General features: G+C 37.9%; 1 protein-coding gene across 1 annotated transcript in view; it reads right to left on the bottom strand.

Annotated features, from left to right (window-relative positions):
* The window catches only part of LOC150077494 (uncharacterized), a 51,806-nt gene extending 31,339 nt beyond the window's left edge, over window positions 1-20,467 (bottom strand). The window contains exons 1-2 of the mRNA XM_090385921.1: window positions 20,059-20,467; window positions 2,801-2,958 (exon numbers count right to left, since the gene is read on the bottom strand). Coding sequence (XP_090242047.1) covers window positions 2,801-2,958; window positions 20,059-20,467 — 567 coding nt within the window. The remainder of the gene's footprint in view (window positions 1-2,800; window positions 2,959-20,058) is intronic.
* Window positions 20,468-21,839: the final 1,372 nt, after the last annotated feature.

Raw genomic sequence — 21,839 nt, 5'->3', positions numbered from 1 at the left:
AAACATGAAAAATGAGTACATTATATATGGTTATGTTTTTTAAAATAAAATTGAGTTGCATTAATTTTATAAGTACAACTATGATGTTCTTAACCTAAAGTGATAATAATGAACAAACTTCCATTGGCAGAAAAGCAGCTGATTAAACAAATTTTAAAATTAGGAGGAACATTCAATAAGTTATCTATCTCAACTATTATGACTGATATATATATAAAAAAAATGTAGTTTTATCATAATCTCATAAATTTATCTGATTTGTACAGATCCAGCTCAATACAATAGAAATATGGAAGAACAGAAGACATTTAAAGTAGCTAACACAAGAATATGTCACAAAATTGGAACATTAGGCCATCATTAAATTTTTGACAAAAAATGGGAATGGCCCAAAAGTTATTTAGGAAGGCATAAGAACTATAAATGGTGATGATGCACCTTCTGAATATCAGATTAATTTTTGGTTTAAACAGCTTAAATAGGATTATGGAGAATCCACAGAAGGTAACCCTCACTTGGGAAAACTAATGGAAGCAGCTACTCTAGAAATGTGCCAAAAAAAAATTGAAGACCTAGTTATGCTGATTAAACATATTAAAGTGTCTATGACTGCCAGAAAGTGTAATATTTCTGTGGGATCTGTACTGACTATCCTCCATAAACACTTGACCATGTTACAGGACAGTTTTTGCTGGGTGCCAAGGATGCTCATGCCTCTTCAAAAACAGTGTAAGACTGAAATTTGTGAGGAAAATTTACACACATGCATGATGCATGTGTAAATGCTCAAGGGTTTCTTTCAAGAATTGTAACTGGATGAAATGTGGATTCATCACTGGGATCTGGAAACAAAACAGGAATCCATTTGAAGGAAACACCACTGGTCACCACTAACAAAAAAATGCAGGGCTCAACATTTTACCATTTTTTGGAATGTTTCCTACATAATAAAACAATCACTGGGGATGCCTATGATGCTGTTCTCAAAAATTTAAGAGGGTTCATGTTGCTAGGGTGCCTCCGTAGCCAGGTGGGAAGGAGCAGCAGTGCGTAGTACACGCTTCTTGATTAGACCGGGGTTCGAGCCCGTCACCACCAAATACGGATGATGCGGAAAGGTCAGGGAATGACCACCGCATATCCCGGAGCAATATGGCCTTAGTTGCTAATGCTCCTAAAAACCAAAACAACAAAACAACAATCATGCTGCTAAACCTAAAAATAAGCAAAATAAGCCCTTGTAACTTTAAAATGCAACACTGTATTCAAGGTGTGGCAGTTGGAAAATGAGACTGACGTTATGAGATGAATGCTGATGCTGCCATCTACTACTAGCAGTAAACATGAAATGAAAGAGTGCTTGTTAGAAATGAAATGAAAGAGTGCTTCCTTGAACACTGCAGCCAAGGTCAGCAGAAATTGCCACCATTTCAAAACATAGTGTGAGCTGAACTGCACATCTCTCTCTCTCTCTCTCTTTCTTTTATGTCTGTGTTGTGGAGGGACAATGGAACAAAGGAGCAAACATCAAGTTTTGGGTTTTTATATTTTACTTTTTTAAATAAATTAATTTCTAATTTTTAATTTGATTTTTATTTATTTTAGTTATTTACTTATTTTTTTAGTATATCTATCTGCCCTTCTCTCCCTTTCTTCACTGGGTCATTGTAACACCAAGGTTTTAGCAAGAGACCCAAAAACCATGATTTAATTTTATACAGAAGATGGCTCACTTCCTTGTGCTAAGAACAGGAGCCATCCAGGTTTCCAGGTGACTTTTGCTGGCTGGTTGCTAGGAGGGCAAGCATAAAAACAACAACACATCATTAAGCACACAACATACATGGCTAGTTTTTCAGAGAAGCTGAACACAGACACACAAAGTAGGTCTGAGGTAATCCTTAGGAACCACTGTAACAAAGCTACATATAATGTGTCCTTTCTACTCATATTGTGCTCTTCATATTCAAATTCTGCATCTTCTGTGGCTGAACGTTTTTGATATCCTTCTAACATCTGCAGTTGATGACTTAACTAAGACATCTTAGTTAGACATCTTCAGTGATAATACCAATATCAGTTGATGACTTAACTAAGACATCAAATTTGTCAAATTTATTTACTGTGCTCCTAGCATTAGCATACTAACAAGTATATGTGTGCCTCTTTTTGCTTTTAGCAATCCTAGCAGTCCATATATATGCTTGTCATATAAGAGTCCCCCCCCCCCTCAGCAAGCCTTGTAATCCCTCCATACATTGCTTTCAGGCTGTTGCAGGGCCAAACAGAAGTAGTGCAAGAATCAATTTTACCTGTGCTTGCAGCTGCTGTTAAACTATTAGTCCGTGTATCCCCCCCCCAAAACTAACAGCTTTGCACAAACCCAACAATGCCTCAACAATGTCTGCAAATATTCTTGCACCCTTTCTATTCAAGTGTATAACATCCCTGTAAAAACTGTCTTTCCTGTAAACAAGTACAGACCATGCTAAGAAAAACTTTTAACCAATGAGTCTGCACAATCTCTCTCTCTCTCAGGCTGAATTGACTGACAAGACTATTGTCATGTACTCCCTCCTATCACGTCCGAGCAAAATTTCAAACAATTTCAATTACTCAAACTTTTACAATGCATAGACTACATACCATATAAATTTTCATTTCACTGAATTCTGTTCTTATTTATTATATTTATAATCACTGCTTGTTACAATTACTGTGCTTTTAAAAACAAACAATGCAGCTCACACAATAGTATACAGAAATAACTGCAAATATATATATGTATATGCACACCTACCCTTACGATAAAAGGCTTTTCATTATAGCAGTATGCTGTACTATAATTACGAAGTCCTGTCAAGTCAACTAAAGTGCGTACATCTTCACAAGGCCAACAATTTACAGGAGGTTCCTGATAAAAAGGATTTCTCAGCAAGCATTCTTCTTCATGCCATTCTGAAAATAATTTTAGTAACATCAAAACTGCATTTAATCAAAATCTTCATAACCGCATATATAAGAGTGCATTTGCTATACGACTATCCATTATAGGATGACATTAAAGAGATTGGTGGAAATGCTAAAACTGAAAAAAGTTATACTAAAAATTCTTCATTATGTTCACTTTTTATAAATGCTCTATCTTTTTTAAGTTTTCCTTATATTGTATGTATCTTGCTTGTGCTACTGTTCTTCTGTGAGGTGTGTCAAGAAAGTAAAGACTGAAACACTATGTGAACCATACAAATATTGTGAAACAAAATTTATTAAAAAATTTAGGTTGTTTCACTATTTTTCTACATAATCACTAAGAATGTTTAAGCACTTGTCATATCTATGAACAAATTTTGTATCCCTTGATCATAAAAGCCTACTGCCTAATCTTTTAACCACTTTGACTTCAAGATTCACTTCTTTGTTATCATTGAACTTTTTTCTGGCCATGTGCTTCTTCAAATGCAAAAAAGTTGCATTTGAACCTAGTGGTTACACTAGGCACCAAGTTCAGGATGTACGGCAGGTGGCTGAAGATTTCCCACTGAAACTGCACTAACACTTCTTGCATGCAAGCAGGAAGGTGAGAACAGGACCGCTGCGACTGTATGTGCTGCCATTAAGCGAAATAAAATTTGCCGCCCCAAAATATTTGGATTAAAAAAACATAAAATAAGGTGTAAATAATTATTATTAATTTATTGAAAAAGAAAATAATTACAACATATGCTGAGTGATCACTGAATTATGACCACCCCTATGAAAACTGAATGCCACCCGTTGACCACGTGAGGTACGAGAGTGCAGAGTTATTCGACCTATGTAGCATTGATAAGGTTTCAGTGGTTCGGGAGGTAGTAAAATTCCGAGCGTGATGGGTAAAAGGATTTATCGGACTTTGATAAAGGACAGATTGTGGGAGCTAGACGAGCTGGTGCCTCGATTTCCCAAACAGCTAAACTGGTGAGGTGTTCGAGAGCCGCTGTAGTTAAAGTGTAACAGGACTGCCGTCAAAATGGTCAAACAATGACTCAACAGCAAAACTGCAAAGGTCAATGAAAGGTTGATGTTAGAGGTGAGTGCCAGGTCCGATGACTCGTACAGGCGAACAGGTGTAGCACTGTTGAAAAGTTGGCTACCCAATACAATATGGGCCAACCCGAAACAATATCTGCCATGACTATGCGTCGCACGTGTGGGCTATACCAGCAGATGATCCCTACGGCCCCTCTCCTAACCAAGGGTCATTGGTGCAAAACATTCGCCTGGTGCAAAGTACATGCAAGTTGGACGTTAGAAGACTGGAAGAAGGTGTGCTGGTCAGATGAGTCACGTTATTTACTCCACACCGTGGATGGCCATGTATGGATTTGGCATCAACAACGTGAGGCAATTGATCCATCATGCATGGTATCAAACGTGCAGGCCGGTGGAGGCGGTTGTATGGTGTGGGGCATGTTTCACTGGCAGGAACTTGGACCCCTGGTGCACGTGGAACAACGTATTAGTGGTCTCCGCTATCGCCAACTGCTTGCTGACTGTACACCCTGCTATGTTACACTTTTTTCCCAAATGGCGATGGTGTCTTCCAAGATGACAATGCGCCGAGCCATCGGACACTTGTTGTGCAGGAATGGTTTGAGGAACACAGTTCTGACTTTCAGCATATAGATTGGCCTCCGAACTTCACCGATATCAATCCCACAGAGCACTTGTGGGTTATTTTGGTTATTTGTTATTTGGTTTTTTTTTTTTTTAGGAGCATTAGCAACTAAGGCCATATTGCTCCGGGAATATGCGGTGGTCATTCCCTGACCTTTCCGCATCCTCTGTATTTGGTGGTGACGGGCTCGAACCCCGGTCTAATCAAGAAGCGTGTGTTATGCACTGCTGCTCCTTCCCACCTGGCTACGGAGGTGCCTAGCACTTGTGGGACACTATGGAAAGGCATATCAGGTGTCTGGATACTCCAATCACCTCCATACCTGCATTGCTGACCTCATTATACACAGCTTGGTTGGCCATACCTTCTGAATGCTTCCGACATATTGTTGAATCAATGCTATGTTGGATCGCCGCTGTACTGAGGGCAAAAGGAGGACCTACGAAGCATTAGGTAGGTGGTCATAATTCAGTGATCACTCAGTGTATCTCACATATAATATAATAAAACAACAAACAAAAATAAAATCATTCTGTAATTCTGAATCACAGTAATGTACCCACAATAATGAAATAAAAAAAAGAAATTATAATGTTAAAAAAAAATAACTTTATAATTTTCCTTGCTTTAAAATTTGCAATGACAAATTTAAAAATTGTCATCTGCGAATTTATTAATTATTTCATTTATGTTTATTCGTTCCAAAAGATCATTTTCTATTGAAATTATTGCGAAATTAGAGATTCGTTGTTGAGACATCGTCAATTGTAAATAATTTTTGATTAATTTTAATTTTGAAAAACTCAGTTCACATGAGGCAACTAAAACTGGTAAAATTAGAAAAATTCTTAAAGCAACTGCTACATTTGGAAAAGTATCTGTAAAATTATTTTCAAAAATATTTTGAACTTGAAAAGGAGCAATATTGTCTTTAATATAAATTTAATGTACTCTGAATTCTTCAGATAATGCTAAACCATCAATATCGGACTCATTACGATCAATGTCACTTAACTTAATATGTAAATCTTTGCAGTGATTTAATAAATTGTCATCTGACCATTTTTTTTTTAAATTCAGAAATATTATGAAACATTTTAAATATTTCTCTGTGTTCTTTCATATTTGTAAACCTTTCAGTTAAGGAGAAAATTGTTGTGTCCATAATTTTAAAGAAAAAAATTAATTTTGAAATTTTGTTACGGATTGTGAATAGCTTCTTCTATACTTTCATAATTGAAATGACATTTTTTTTAAAAATATTTTCCTTGGCAGTGCTTCCAGAAACTACGCTTCAATGCCAATGATAGTAGCCATATTTTTTGGGCTGCTTCCTCCGTTCTATTTTCTTTAAAATTTTCCATGATATTTTGTAGACATTCAAGAGCTTCATGTATATCAGAATCCATTTTTTTTTTTTTTTTTTTTGAGCATTTTACTGACCGGATTAATTTTATTTAAAATACAAAGGGTACTAGGAAAGTTTTGCAATACAGCTTTGTTTATTTAATTTTTTCAAAGTAATTTCCTCTACATTCAATACACCTCTCCATCCTCCGAAATCAATCTTTAAACCAGTTCTGCCAAGTTTCACTAGGGAGTAAAGCACACTCGTTGTCCCAAGCCCGTAGAAGGTCCTCATCACTGGAAAACCGCCTCCCTTTTAGCTTCATTTTCACATGCGGGAACAGTGCAAAGTCGCAGGGAGCAAGGTCTGGACTGTAGGGAGGGTGCTCGAGAAGTTTCAGTCCTGTCGTGGTCAAATATTCGGTGCAGGCTTTGGCGCGGTTAGCTGGAGCATTTTCGTGATGCAGGTACCAGGTGTCCATTCTTGACTTTGGCCGCAGGTTCTTCATAGATCCAATGACTTTAGGCAGGCATTGTTCAGTATACCACTTAACTGTGACTGTCTTCTGCGTGTCCAAAACGACACGTTCCACAATTCCACTCGATTTGAAAAATACAGCTATCATTTTCTTCTTTACAGATCAGGATTTTCTGACAATTACGGGTGTGTCGTCATCATCAAAGACCCAAACTGTGTTTTGAGCTTTGGTCGGCAGATCGTAATAGTACAGCCAAGTCTCGTCAGCTGTCACGATGTTGTTCACATACCGAGATTGTCCCTTATCAAACTTTTTTAACATCTCCCGGCACCAAGTCACACATCGTGTCATCTGCTCTTCAGTCAGTTGATGCGGCACCCAGAGAGAACAAAGTTTCTTCACGTGCAAATGATCTTGCAGAATCGAACGAATTACTGGTGCATTTAGGCTCAAAGTATCCTCTATCTGTTGGTAGGTCACTCGCCTGTTTTCGTCAAGCATTTTCCTCACGGCAGTAACGTTTTCCTCCGTAACTGACGTTCGTGGCCTTCCCGGCCTCTCAGAATCCTCCAGAGTGAAATTTCCCCTTTGGAATTCTCTATACCACCTGAATATCGTTGTATGATGTGGACAATCATCATCTAGTGCAAGAGTCATTTCTTCTAAGCACTGGTCTATGGTTAAACCACGCACGAAATTAACAGCAAAACTGTCCTTATCTCATTTCGTGACCACTATGCCATCGCAAGCACTTCACACTCTTACTACTAATGAATAACTGAGCCCATCGACTTGGCGCGGCGGCTACTATGCACGTATGAACATGTCTCAACATGCAGCAACAAGCAGCTTCCTGTGATTCATTGTTGCGTCATATTGCAAAACTTTCCTAGTACCCTTTGTATAATGGCAAATTATAATCGAACAAAGAAATTTATAAGATGTTATTTTTAAGGCTATTGATTTAACGATTCCTTGTATCCACATCTTTATTTTTGTCTTCAGTGATAATACCAAAATCGTAGCAAACTATTTAGCTTCTCTGGTCATTTCTAGTATTTCATCCATAGTATTTTGTGAAATTTTTTCAATAATTTCATTTTGTATTTGATCACCCAGATAATGCACAATATTTTTCGTTCAGATTTCTGAATATGGCGAATATGTTCTGCCATAACTGAATCAAATTTATAAATTGTTTCAGAAAGTTTTAAAAAGTTACCATTTTCATTTTCATATAAATCTTTTGAAGATCTCCTGAATGCTATACATTGTCTTGCTAAAAATAGTATCATATATATTATTCTGGCTGATCTCCAGAACATGGATTTCTCCATTGTGGGTGTGGCCGAAGAATGGATCTATTGTCCAGTCGAGTTTTGCGATTGGCTGATTATTGGAAATGTGTAATTTATCTTTCAAGTTGTTTCTTGATGATTTGGTGTTTTTCACAGTAATTGTATGAGTTGTTAGTACCAGGTTTCTATACTAGCGGAGGTGTGGGGGCAGCTGAGTCTGGACAAAATCCCCATTGGATGAAACCCCTCAATTAAATTGCAAAGTAGGACAAAATCCTCTCGGACAAATAATAACACAAAATGTCAGAGAAGTGTCCTTTAAGTGCTCATTCTTTAAGAAAAGAACTACAAATACTGTAATAAGAATAAAAATTATGGTTTAAACATTTCGTATTATTATTTGTCTGAGGGGGTTTTGTCCTACTTTGCACTTTAATTCAGAGGGTTTTGTCCTGGGGGGAGTTGTCCTACACATGGGGGCAGCAGCACCCAGAACAAAAAAAAAAAAAAAAAGCATTTCTGTTGACGTGCATGAGCAATTCTCATTGTCAACGCATGTGAAATCGCCTAGTAATAGTAATGTACAGAGGGAAAGAATCAGTGGTTATATGTAGTGTTCATTTTTGTCAGCTGTTTTTAAAAAAAAAAATTACCATTTCTTTTTCACCCCAGGGGCTCATATCTGGTGAGTATGGGCTTGGCACACCCAGGGTCCTGAGCTGGATATCATTATTCTTCTCTTTCTCGGTGATTCCTTTCTACTTCTCTCTCTCTCTCTCTCAATGGGTAACTCCGGAATTTTTTTTGGCTGGTGCAGCATAAGCCTCAGGCTTCCTTGCACCATGTGGCTAAGTAGTAATAATAATTTCAGCTCCGACATATTGTGATGTTCCGTGACAACTCCCGGTAACATGCAGGCGAGGAGGAGAGGGGGAAAGCAGTGAGTGGGAGGTGCCTTTACGTCCTATCACTGCCTTCTTCCTCTCTTTCTGGCCGAAGTACGGGGTTATACCCATGTCTGGATATAACCCTGCGAAATATAAATACGAATTATTTGCCTGCCGTTGAATACTGGTAAATTAACCAATCAGATGACCAGCATGACTTCTGGGATGTGGGACAGCGGTTGGATAAGTTTTACGAGTACCCTAAGTTGCAGACCTGTAATCCCTTTGGCTCTTAATTCGTGTTTAGTAGCAGCACTAATTTCCTGATGGCGAGGTGCGAACAATGCGTTCCCAGTAAAGTCTCTCGTAATCTGTTCGTTATATATATTCTTTGTTCTACGGAAACTATTTTAAATGTGATTACCAAGGGGAATTCAAAAAATATCGCTAAATAGAAAATTTCGCAATAAAGAAGTTTGTTAAACAGTGGTCCGACTTGCATAAGTCAAAAATTTTTTTGGTGCCCTCCTCAACTGCTGCCCGTAAGCAATGCTTACCTCACCTACCCACTTGTGGTAGCCCTGGATGAGAACTTTCATTAGTGAGCAATAAACAAATGACATCATCTTGTTTAGATAAGGCACAATTACAGATGACTATTTATTAAAAAAACGTTCAGACATAACGGCAGGCAAGGCTCCTGGAGTTGGTGGCATGTACCTAGTAATTTGAGGAAGCCCACCAGGAAGTATGTTGAACCACAGGTTAATTATGGGAGCATCTTTGGACTTGGAGAGATTCATCTGGATTGGAGAAGTGCCAACATATCACCAATACATAAAGGCAGTTCTAAGAATGAAGTTAACTACAGACCAGTTAGTCTGACTTCAGTGGTAGGGAAAATCTTAGAGGCAATGATTAAGAGTGCAATCCAAGTACATTTAGACAGATATGCATTCTGAAGGGAACACAACATGGTTTTGTTAAGGAAAATCATGTTGGCAGGCTATTTTGATTATTCTGGGTGGCTGTAGCTATCCATCTTAGAGGCTGCAGCTACTGTATAGGCTGGAACATGTTGAGATTATTGGAAACACTCTAAGATGGATAGCTGGGTGGCTGCAGGGCAGAAGGCAGATGGTTGTGATTAATGGATATTCTTCAGATTGGTGTAACATCAGAAGTGAGGTTGCCAAGGAGCAGTTCTTGGACCACTGTTGTTTCTGAATTTCATAAACGACATTGACAAGGGATAGAAGCATTATGTCAAAAATTTGTAGACGACAAAAAGGTTGGCAGAGTCGTTAAATATCAGTGCCAAGCAGTGCTCTTTCAGAATGACTTGAACAGATTTCAGAAATGGTCAGTGAAGCGGCAGTTATGTTTTATTGTGGCAGGATGCATATAGCAATCCCAAAATATATTATATACCTGGTGGGGATGAATTAAAAGCAGTAGAGGAAGAAAGGGATCGGGGAGTTACGGTATGGGCAGATATGAAATTTTCCGAGCAGGTAAACAGACAGCCAGGAAACTCCATGGTGTCTTATCGATGATTTATCGAACATTATTTGGTAGAGATAGGGAAGTCATAATCCCACTGTATAAGGCAATTGTAAGATCACATTTGGAATACTGTGTTCAAGTATGGAGACCTCACCTGAAAAAAGATATTGAGCTTCTTGAAAGGGTCCAAAGATGGGCAACCCACACAGTGAGATTGGCAAAATGGCAACCATTTGAGGAATGACTTTGATTATGGAGGCTACAGAGCTTGGAAACAGACACCTCAGAGGTAACCTGATTGAGGTTTGTAAGACTCCGACAAGGGTTAGTAAAATGAATGAAGGTGAAATTTTCACTGTTATAAAGAATTCCAGACTGAGGGCCATAAATTCAAATTACAGGGGAAGAGGTTTAGATTAGATTGTAGGAAGTTTTCTTTTAGCCAGGGAGTCACTGATTGCTGGAGCAAGTTGCTTTCTCAGGTAGCTGAAGCTGACAGTTATGAATAAATTCAAAGGTCAACTGGATAGTTACCTATTTGAGGAGGGAAGCACAATTTTTATTTTCTTATCTCCTTTTTTTTTTTTTTTTGGTCAGTGCAGCAAAATCCTGTGGCTTCCTTGCAATATAAAGTGAATACTATTAATATTACTAAAGGAAAAATGCTTCATGACAAAGTACAGAGCAAAGCATTGTTACTGATGGTGTTATTATTTATACAGTATAGAAACCTTAGCATTCAAGACTATACTGCTCTTATTAAACTTTTTCACAAAAAATATATTTAACCCTGGTAGCAGTGGTGTCACCAATTGACAATAATGGTGGTGCTAGTCTGACATTCCCAAAATTTTTATTTCTGAAAAAAGTTTTTTTTTATATTCTGATATTTTTATTTGTTGAAAAAAAAAAACTGGGTTTGTACATATAAAATATAAATGTCAAACTATTACTCTCATCATTTAATGTTTATAAAATTCTTAAGTGCATGAAAATTCAGCATTACCCCATGCACATAAGTGGCAATAAAGTTCCTTGACTAGTGTTGTTGCAGTCATGTTCGATGAGTTTGAAAATAAATGGAAGTGATATGTTGTAATTCAAACTTCCTCCAACAGATGGTGGTGCATAAATTGTCCAACAGGCTGAAAGTCACAACTAGTTTTGTTAGTATCGTTAACATTCTGTGTCATGATTTTGCAATGGAGCAATGAATGAATATCAAATTTTGCTTTAAACTGAGAAAACCTGAAACAGAAACATATGAAATGTTAAAACTTGTTTTTGGTGATGAAATGCTAAATTGTACCAGTGTGTTTGAAAAGGGGGCTCAAAGATGGATGTGAGGATGTTCACAATGACACAAAAAGTAGGCATCCATCAACCTCTACCAAATACGGAGGATGCGGAAAGGTCAGGAAATGACCACCGCATATCCCCGGAGCAATATGGCCTTAGTTGCTAATGCTCCTAAAAAAAAAAAAAAAAAACCAAATAACAAATAAAATAAATAACCATCAACCTCTTGAGATGTGGACAGAGTTACAAAAGTTCAAGAAATTGTAGCAAGAGAACATCATATGAGCCTCAGATAATGGCTAATGAGGCAATTCATCAAATTCTGCATGAATACTCTTGATGATATTTAATAATACGAAGTTGAAATTACACACCAAGAACCTGATGAACTTCCTCATCCATGGTGAAATGCTTTCCTGAAAGGTGTTTTTTCAGAGGGCCAAACAAATAGAAGTCAGCAGGTGCTAAGTCTGGGCTGTGGGGGAGATGTGACAGAATTTCCCAACAATTACAGCAGCGATTTCCAAACTGGGAGGCACGGACTAGTGCAAAAGGAGGCATGAAAAGTTTAACAGAAATGTAATTTTCATAACATAACATATATAAATAAAAAAATATTTACATATAAATAAACTTTCATAACATAACATTAAATTTTATAACCTATTTTTGAAGCATTTACCGCCACCTATCTCACTCTAACTAATTTAGTGCGTACTATGTATGACATATATAGGTAGATTGCAGAGTATAGCATTAGTTGCATGGTTGAAAAATACGGTTTCAGCGGTGTGCGACTGTGTTTTTTATTGTTTTTGGCGTGATTACTTACTGATAATAATCATTAGTAATTTAGAAGTTGTATTTTTTAAGAATATAAATTTAATTCTAATATTTTTAGACGAATGAATAAATTTTTGACTGGTTACAAGAGAAAATCCACTAATAACGAAGATACTGATGCTGATACAAGTAAAGGTAGTGGGAATACAAGCAACAGGGAACAAGGAGGTAGAACTCCCAAGACAAGAAAATACGATTCATCCTATTTATCATTAGGATTCACAAGTGTTATTATAGATGGCTTGGAAAAACCAATGTGTTTGTTTTGTACGAAAGTTTTGGCTGCAGATAGTATAAGACCAGGCAAATTAAAACGGCACCTTAAAACTATGCATTCTGAATACGCTGGTAAGCCCATAGAATTTTTTCAAAGAAAAGTAGATGAGTTTAATGAACAAAAGCAAACGTTCAAAAAAATAGTTCTGTTCCATCAAATGCATTTCTAGCGTCGTACCAAGTTTCTTGCAGAATCGCAAAATGTAAAAACCACACACAACAGGAGAAACTCTAGTTTTGCCAGCAGCTATTGATATGGTTAAAATAATGTTCGGCAAAACAGTTGCGACAAATACCGCTTGCTGATAATACAGTTGGCAGAAGAATTGATGATATATCTGAAGATCTTTGCGATCAGTTAGTTTCTCGACTGCGTACTTCGAAATTCGCCATACAAGTAGATGAGGCAACTGATGTAGCTAAAGATGCTCATTTAATTGCATATGTTCGATATGTTGAAGAAACTAATATAATGGAAGATATATTATTTTGCAACCCCATTCCTGGAAAGGCCACATCCAATGAAATTTTTAATATAATTGACACTTTTTTTTGATGAGAATGACATAAAGTGGAATAACTGCATTGGACTCTGTACTGACGGAACATAGTCAATGTCAGGACACAAGGCAGGTCTTAAAGCATTAGTTAAAAAGAAAGCACCTGAAGTTATCTGAACGCACTGCATGCTTCACAGAGCAGCTCTTGTGTCAAAAAATATGAGCGAGGAACTTAACAACATTTTTACAAAATTTAAGAAAGTTATAAACTACATAAAAAAACAGTCCTTTAAAAGTTAGGTTGTTTGCAAAGCTGTGTGAAGATATGGAAGCTAATTATACCTCACTTCTATACTATTGTGAAGGGCGCTGGCTATCTCGTGCAAAAGTGATTCAAAGGGTGTTTGAACTGAAAGAAGAGATTGCAATTTTTCTTGATGAAAATCATAATGAAGAGGCAAATTTATTTAGGAATGATAACTTTATTGTTAAACTTGCCTATTTGGTTGAAATTTTTGGAAAATTTAGTGTTTTGAATAAATCAATTCAAGGACCACAAATGCATTCACTGATTCAAAAAGACAAAGTGAAAGCATTCATAAAAAAATTGGAGCTGTGGAAATCAAATTTACAAAAAAATAAGTTAGACATGTTTCCACTTTTAAATGATTTCTGCACCAGAGTTAATATTGAAGCAAACAAAAATCTATTTACTGAACACTTGGATGGTTTGCAAATGCACTTTTCACATTATTTCGAAGATTTTGATTTTACAAAGTTCGCGTGGATACAGAATCCATTTGTCGATGAACAAGATGATGAATTTGGATTGACAACTATTGAAAAGGAAAAATTGATAGAATTATCATGCGATACTTCATTGAAACAAAAATTTCAGAGTGAAACCCTAGTTAAATTTTTGTTGAATCGAAGTGAAGAATATAATACTTTGTCAAGCAAAGCAATGCAAGTATTGCTGCCATTCGTAACATCATATTTATGCGAAACGGGATTTTCTGCATTGGCTGCAATGAAATCCAAATATCGAGCCCGTTTAATAGTAGAAAAAGAGCTATGAGTAGCACTCTCCTCAATGACACCTAGATTCGATAAACTGTGTGCTAATAAACAAGCACATCCATCGCATTAAAAAAAAATAATTTAAAAATGAATATATATATATATATATATATATATATATATATATAGTAAAACCTTGTTATTATTTTGTCAATTACATTTTTTTTTAAAATTTTTTGTATTAATATATTTTTTACCATTTAAAAATGTGTCTGTATTATTTTATGAAATAAAGGGAGGAGAGGCACCAAGATTAGATTTTTTTTAAAATGGGGGCGTAGTAACAAAGTTTGGAAACCACTGAATTACAGCACAACCACTCAAGAGTGGTATGGGCAGTGTGTGGAGTTGCGTTGTCGTGCAACAAAATCACGCCACTTGTCAGGAGTCCTGGTCGTTTGCATCGAATGTTGGCTTTCACTTTTTCCAAAGTTGCACAGTAAAGCTGTGCATCGATTGTTCCTCCTTTTGGCAAGAAATCCACCAACAGAAGGCCTTGGCGATCCCAGAGCACTGTGGCCTGACTTTTCGGACACTGGAAACAGTTTTGAATTTTTTGCGCACAGGAGATTTGTGGATGTTTCCAGGTCATGCAGTCTTCTTTGCTCTCTGGGGTAAAGTGATGAACCCACGTTTCATCTGCTGTGACTATGCGAGTGAGAAAATCCTCTCCTTTGTCACTGTATTGCAACAGATTCTCCAGACACATCCCCATGCATTTTGCTTTGTCCTCCTCTGAAATTTCCGGGGCACCCAGCGGCAGCACACCTTTCGAAAGCCACGGACATTGTGAACAATTTCATGAACAGTCGACTTACTCACATTCACTATTTGTGCAAATTCACTCAGTTTCACTCACCTGTTTTCAAGAACGATGCCTTTAATGTGCAAAATGTTGTCTTCTGTCTTGCTCAATGAAGGCCTGCCTGTCCAATATCGATCTTCAATGTCAACACGGCCTGCTTTAAATTCATTGCACCAAAAACACACCTGCTTCTTTGTCATCACTTTTTGCCATACACAGTAACCAATTCATGGTGAATGTCACTTGGCAAAGACCGTTTTGCTTGCAAAAAAGCAAATAACTTCACAAGCACTTGTTTTGGACCTCACTCGCATGGTGCCGCCATTTTGCAACTGGAATCTGCTGTGAGATGACAGTACTGCAACACTGCACTGGTGGTCTATTTGAACGTTATTAATGGGTCTATCTGTTCACACCGTTTCATCTCATTTCCTATCACCATTATTAAGAAAAAAAATGTGTTACTTACTTTTCAGAAACTCCTCATATTTAGGAAGAAAGGTCTATGGAAAATTTGTTGCACAGCCTCATGGAGGAGAGAAGCAGCGAAGGGTGTCATCAGGCAAAGATTTCATACAAACTTGTGAAGACAGTCCTAATTTGCTTGAGTGTAGTGTCACTGGAAATGAGCGTGGATTTATTAGATGACTGTTTTCTACAGCAACATCTTAGAGAGGCAACAAGTGAGAGTAACACTTTTGATCTGATTATCAGCAGTGATTATTCATGCATGAAGAATTTACAGATAGATAAAGGAACCACTAGGTGGCAGTGATCACAGTGTACTGATGTGGGATTTACTTAAAAGATGTGGCTACCATCAGGGTTAAAGGGAAGGGTTTTTACTTTCGTAAAGGTGACTAGTGGTCTCAGAGATTTTTTAAGTTCTATACAGTGGGACAACTGATACTGTTACCAACAGCAAATTCTAAATGGGAAGTATTCAAGGAAGTAATTTTGGAAGCTACTAGGCTTTTTGTTCCAACTAAGAAATGCTGTTCTAGGTTGTTCATCTGACATCCATTTGGGATGTCAGATGAACTAATGAGACATGTGGGAGAGATGAAAAATGCATGGAATGCACATAAATTGTCAGGTGACACAGAAGCCTATAGTAGATACAAGCTAGTCTGTAATCAAGACACAAAGGAGGTTAGGCAGGCGAAGGCAGATTATGAGAAATCTTTGGCAAAGGATGCAAAGAAAAACAGCAAAGACTTCTTTACTTATATAAACTATAAAAGGAAGGGGATGAATTAGATTGATCCACTTGATATCAAAGGTTTGACTGTAAATGATCATTCTCAGATAGCTGCCAAACTAAACGAGTATTCTGCATCTACATTCACACATGAGGAGTTATTCAAGGAGGAGAGGGCCAGATGTTCATCAAACTAACAGTGAGTTAAATGATTTTGTAATAACTGAGAGCAAAGTGGAGGAGAAATTGTTGAAGTTAAACTCAAGGCACCTGGGGTAGATGGGATCTATCCAGTTATATTAAAGGAAGTGGCAAAGGAAGTAAGTAAACCCTTAGCCATAATTATGAGAGCATCCTTGGACTCAGGGGAAGTCCCGACGGACTGGAGATGTGCAAATTTATCTCCAATTCACAAAGGGGGATCAAAGGGTTACACAAGTATTTACAGACCTGTTAGTTTGACATCTGTTCCAAAGAAAATAACGGAGTCACTGGTTAAAGAAGCATTACAGGATCATCTAGACAAGACAGCAGTAATAATTCGGACCCAGCATAGGGGATGTTGTTATGTTATTTTGGTTTTTTGGAGCATTAGCAACTAAGGCCATATTGCTCCGGTGCAATGGTCATTCCCTGACCTTTCCGCATCCTCCGTATTTGGTGGTGACGGGCTTGAACCCCGGTCTAATCAAGAAGCGTGTGCTACGCACTGCTGCTCCTTCCCACCTGGCAACGGAGGCGCCCAGCATAGGGGAAGACAAGACTTCCCCCATTAAGGGGAAGTCTTGTCTGACCAATTTTATTGGATACTATGACATGGTCACAAAGGAACTGGATGCGAAAAATAATTTTAATATCGTATACTTGGATTTCAGGAAAGCTTTTGATACTGTTGCACATGGAAGACTACTGTACAAAATGGAGCAGTATGGCATTAAGGGCAAGTTGCTAGAATGGATAAAAGGATGGTTGAGTGGGAGAAAACAGAGAGATAATCAATAGACTGGTAATCAATAGATACTGCTCTACGTGGACTACTGTTATTAGTGGCATCCCTCAGGGTTCAGTGTTGGGCCCATTGTTGTTTTGTATATTTATCAATGATATTGATGAAGGTATATCAACGTTAATATCAAAGTTTGCAGATGATACAAAGGTTAGCAGGGTTGTTAATAACAGTAATGACAGTATGCTGCCGCAACAGCATCTGGAAAAGTTGAGTAGAAGAGCTGAGAAGTGGCAACTGAAGTTTAACATTGACAAATGCAAAGTACTGCTTATGGGTAGCAGTAACCCCAGAGAAATGTACCAACTGGGTGGTGTTACACTCAGGGTAGTGGAGAATGAAAGAGACCTGGGGGTAATTGTGCAGTCAAATATGAAGTTCTCTGAAAGGATGTAGTGTTGCTAGAACGAGTACAGAGAAGGGCAACAAGACTGGTGAGAGGAATAAAGGGGGCGCTCTTACTAAGAGAGGCTTAAGTTTTGCAAGTTGCAGCATCTGGACACTAGGCACATGCGAGGTGTATAAGGCCTTGTTTTGAGCAGGCTCAGTGCTAATGGGATACTTCCGCTTGCTCAGATTAAGAACCTGAGGGGGCATAGGTTTAAATTGAGGATAGCCAGTTGTAGAATAGATGTGTGGAAGTTTGCCTTTAGCCAGTGGGTAGTTGATTGCTGGAACAGACTTCCATATCTGTTGTTGTAGAAGTTGATAGCTTAAAAAAATTTAAGGCTGAGCTAGACAAACATTTAGAGTGACTAGATGGGTGAAATGGGAAGTTTTTTTTTTTTTTGGCTGATGATATATAAGCTTGCTTTCTTGCATCATATGCAAATAATCAAACAAATAAAAAATGCTTAGAAAGATGCATTTTTTTGCTGAAGTGATACATTTTAACATGCTATTCTATTAATATTAAAGACCATGCTGAGGACAGTAAAGATTTATAAAATGATTAACCACTGAATGATGTATAGAATCTTTAAATTGAATTTTACTCTTCATTCAGGAATTGATTTTGTTTCAATTGTGATTTCTCTCACAATTCACATACACATTACTGGCTTGGTTGGAGAAAATTCATTAAAAAAACTTTTTTAGTGTCCTCTAGTTGTAGTAGATGATTGTCACTACATCCAACTTCAACATTATTGTCTCCATCATCAGAATTTGATTTAATGTCGAAAGCCAGCATGGTCTCTAAAGTGAACAGCCTCACTGACTTTGTCCTCCTCCTCCAGTTCCTCTCTTCTGTAACTCATGGAAGTATGGACTTTCCCCACTCAATCTTCAGAACCTGGACAGCTGACTCACCTGTTCTTCCCCCCTACAAGGGCTACTATTTAATTTATAATCAGTACATCCAATAGTAATAGTTGTTTTGTTATCAGCACTAAAATCCCTTGGTAATTCTTTTACAATCTGACATGTTAGCATTAGCATTAGTAGAGGCATTTGATGCAAGAAAGCAAGCTTTATGCAGCATCAGCCAAAAAAAAAAAAAAAAAAAAAAAAAGTAACATAAATAAATAAAAATAACCACTTCCACTTCACCCCTCTGTTCGTTCGAAATACCTGTCCAGCTGAGCCTTAAACTTATTTAGGCTATCAACTTCCACGACAAGGGATGGAAGTCTGTTCCACCCACCAACCACCCGCTGGCTAAAGGCAAATTTCCGCACATCTATCCTACATCTGTCTTTCCTCAATTTGAATTTATGCCCTCTCAGGTGATTTTTCTGAGCTAGAGGAAGAATCCCATCAGCATTGAGCATGCTCAAACCATCAAGGCTTTGTACACCTCTATCAGATCACCCCGCTGGTGCCTAGTTTCCAGACACTGTAATTTGCAAAACTTAAGCCTTTCTTCGTAAGAGAACCCCTTTGTCCCATTCACCAATCTAGTTGCCCTTCTCTGTACTCGTTCCAGCAGCTCTACATCCTTCCTGAAATGAGGCCTCCAGGCCTGTATACAGTACTCTAGGTGTGGCCTGACCATTGCCTTATACAAGGGAATAATCACCTCCTTATCCCTGCTAGAAAAATTCCTATATATCATTGACAATACACCATGAGCTACTCTTGCAGCTCGTCTGCACTGCTCAGAGAACTTCATATCTGCCTGCATCACCACCCCCAGGTCCCTTTCATTCTCTACCACTGTCAGTGTAGTACCACAGAGTTGATACGTTGCTCTGGGGTTGCTGTTTCCCATATGTAGTACTTTACATTTGTCAATGTTAAACTTCATTTGCCACCTCGAAGCCCATCTGCTCAACCTTTCCAAATCCTGTTGCAGCAGCATAGTGTCAGTAGTGTCCTTGACAACCCTGCCAACCTTCGTATCGTCTGCAAACTTGGACATTAAGCCTGATATACCATCATCAATATCATTTATAAATACAGAAAACAATAAAGGCCCCAATACTGAACCCTGAGGGACTCCACTAATAACATTAGTCCACGATGAGCAGTGTCCATTGATTACCATGTTGCCATGTCTTACTGTAAAATAAATCTGTAGTTAACATTAGAATCATCAAAACTGATGCCAAAACAATAACGAGATCGTAAAAAAAAAAAAAAAAAAAACATACATGTATATATATATTTCCTTCATGTGTACCCAGTGCGCAGAAAGGCCGCAATTTGAAACCGAAACTTCAATCAAAAAGATATCTGTCGCGTAGAGGGCTATTGTCCTCCAGTTCAATTTCTGCCCAAATTCCTTCCACCACTAACCCATAGCAGATCTCAAATTACATGAAGGATTAGTCAGGAAGGTACCGATCATGGGCAAATTTTAAATGTATTACAAGACTATTTTCTTCCACATGACTACCCTCCCATCTCATACAAAATTTGCTTACTTACCAGTCAAGGACTGATATTTTCTGATTACAGGAAGTGTCCAAAGTCGAACTGACCGCATAACGGGATATATCAAATGCTGTGAATGTCGCATAATAAATTTTTGTGTTGGATTATGGCATGTAGCAAATGTATACACTATTCCGATGAATAAAATTATTTTAAATATGGTCCACAACACAGAAAACACAGTACAGATAATAATCCATATATACATAAATGTTCGCCTAACATATCGATTGAATTTATGGAGCCAAGCATTCGCATACTTAGCTTCAAAGAAAACTTCATCAATGCATTCTTTTATTACATCTTCGCTAATATTACATTCTCTTATATCATCCTGAAGTCCATTCAGTTCTTTCTCAAATTCTTTTAAAATCAAATCTTTTTCATCAATCCCTTCCTCCATTTTTACTGAACTGCGCCGCCTGGTGCTGGTAACAGTAATAACATAGAATGACAGAAATTCAAAATTCACTGCCCAGTTGTTTACTCTTTCATAAAAGAACCCTGGGCTACAAGAGCTTTGCAAAAAATTATTAACAAAGTCAGGGAAGTTAGACGGTTAGGTACATTCAATGCCAAAGTAACCGAAACTAATATGAGCATTAGCAGTGGCAAATGATGTAAGAAAACAAGCTTATACACCATCAGCCAAAAAAAAACACTTCCCATTTCATCTATTCATTCCATCCAATAGTTTGTCTAGCTTTCCCTTGAATTTATTCAAGGTATCCACAGCAAGAGATGGAAGTATGTTTCAACAATAAATCCGATCAACCATGAAATTGTGTTTCAACAATCAATTTGAATTTTGTGTGTGTGTGTGTGTGTGTGTGTGTGTGTGTGTGTGTGTGTGTGTGTGTGTGTGTGTGTGTGTGTGTGTGTGTGTGTGTGTGTGTGTGTGTGTGTGTGTGTGTGTGAGAGAGAGAGAGAGAGAGAGAGAGAGAGAGAGAGAGAGAGAGAGAGAGAGACAGTCCCATCTGCATTCAGCTTGCTCAATCCATTCAAAGACTTAAACTCCTCAATCAGATCACCTCGCAGGTGCCTAGTCTACAGACGCTGCAACTTGCAGAATTTAATCCTTTCTTGATGGGCACCGCTCAGTTTCACTCACCAATCTCGTTGCCCCCCTCTATACTCGTTCCAGCAGCTCCATATCCTTCCTAAAATGAGGCCAGCAGACCAGTATGCAGTACTCAAGATTGTATGCAGTACCCAAGTACTCAAGCCTGATCATTGTCTTATACAATGGCATAATCACCTCCTTATCTTTGCAAGAAAAATTTCTATATATCATTGAGAAAACCCCATGAGCTGTCCTGGAAGCCTGTCTGCATTGCTCAGAGAACGTCATATCCGACTGCACAATCACCCCCAGGTCTTTTTCATTCATTTTTCACTACCCTGAGTGTAGTACCACACAGTTGGTACGTTACTATGGGGTTACTGCTACCCATATGCAGTATACTTTGCATTTATCAAGGTTCAACTTCTCAGCGCGTCTGCCTAACTTTTCTAGATCGTGTTGCAGTAGCATATTGTCATTACTGTCATTTACCACACTGCCAACCTTTGTATCATTTGCAAACTTGGACATTAAGCCTTATATTTCTTCAATAATATCATTGAGAAATAAAGAAAACGAAACGAAACACTGAACCTTGGGGGATTGTAGTAATAACATTCGTCCGTGAAGAGCACAATGTCTATTGATTACCATTCTCTGTCTTCAACCACTCTTTTATCTATAGCAGCAACTTGCCCTTAATGTCATACTA

Source organism: Mastigoproctus giganteus, chromosome 12 (genome assembly GCF_048544385.1).
Source record: "Mastigoproctus giganteus isolate SK-2022 chromosome 12, ASM4854438v1, whole genome shotgun sequence".
NCBI classification, from domain to species: Eukaryota; Metazoa; Arthropoda; class Arachnida; order Uropygi; family Thelyphonidae; genus Mastigoproctus; species Mastigoproctus giganteus.
This window is presented reverse-complemented; position numbering and strand designations above follow the sequence as displayed.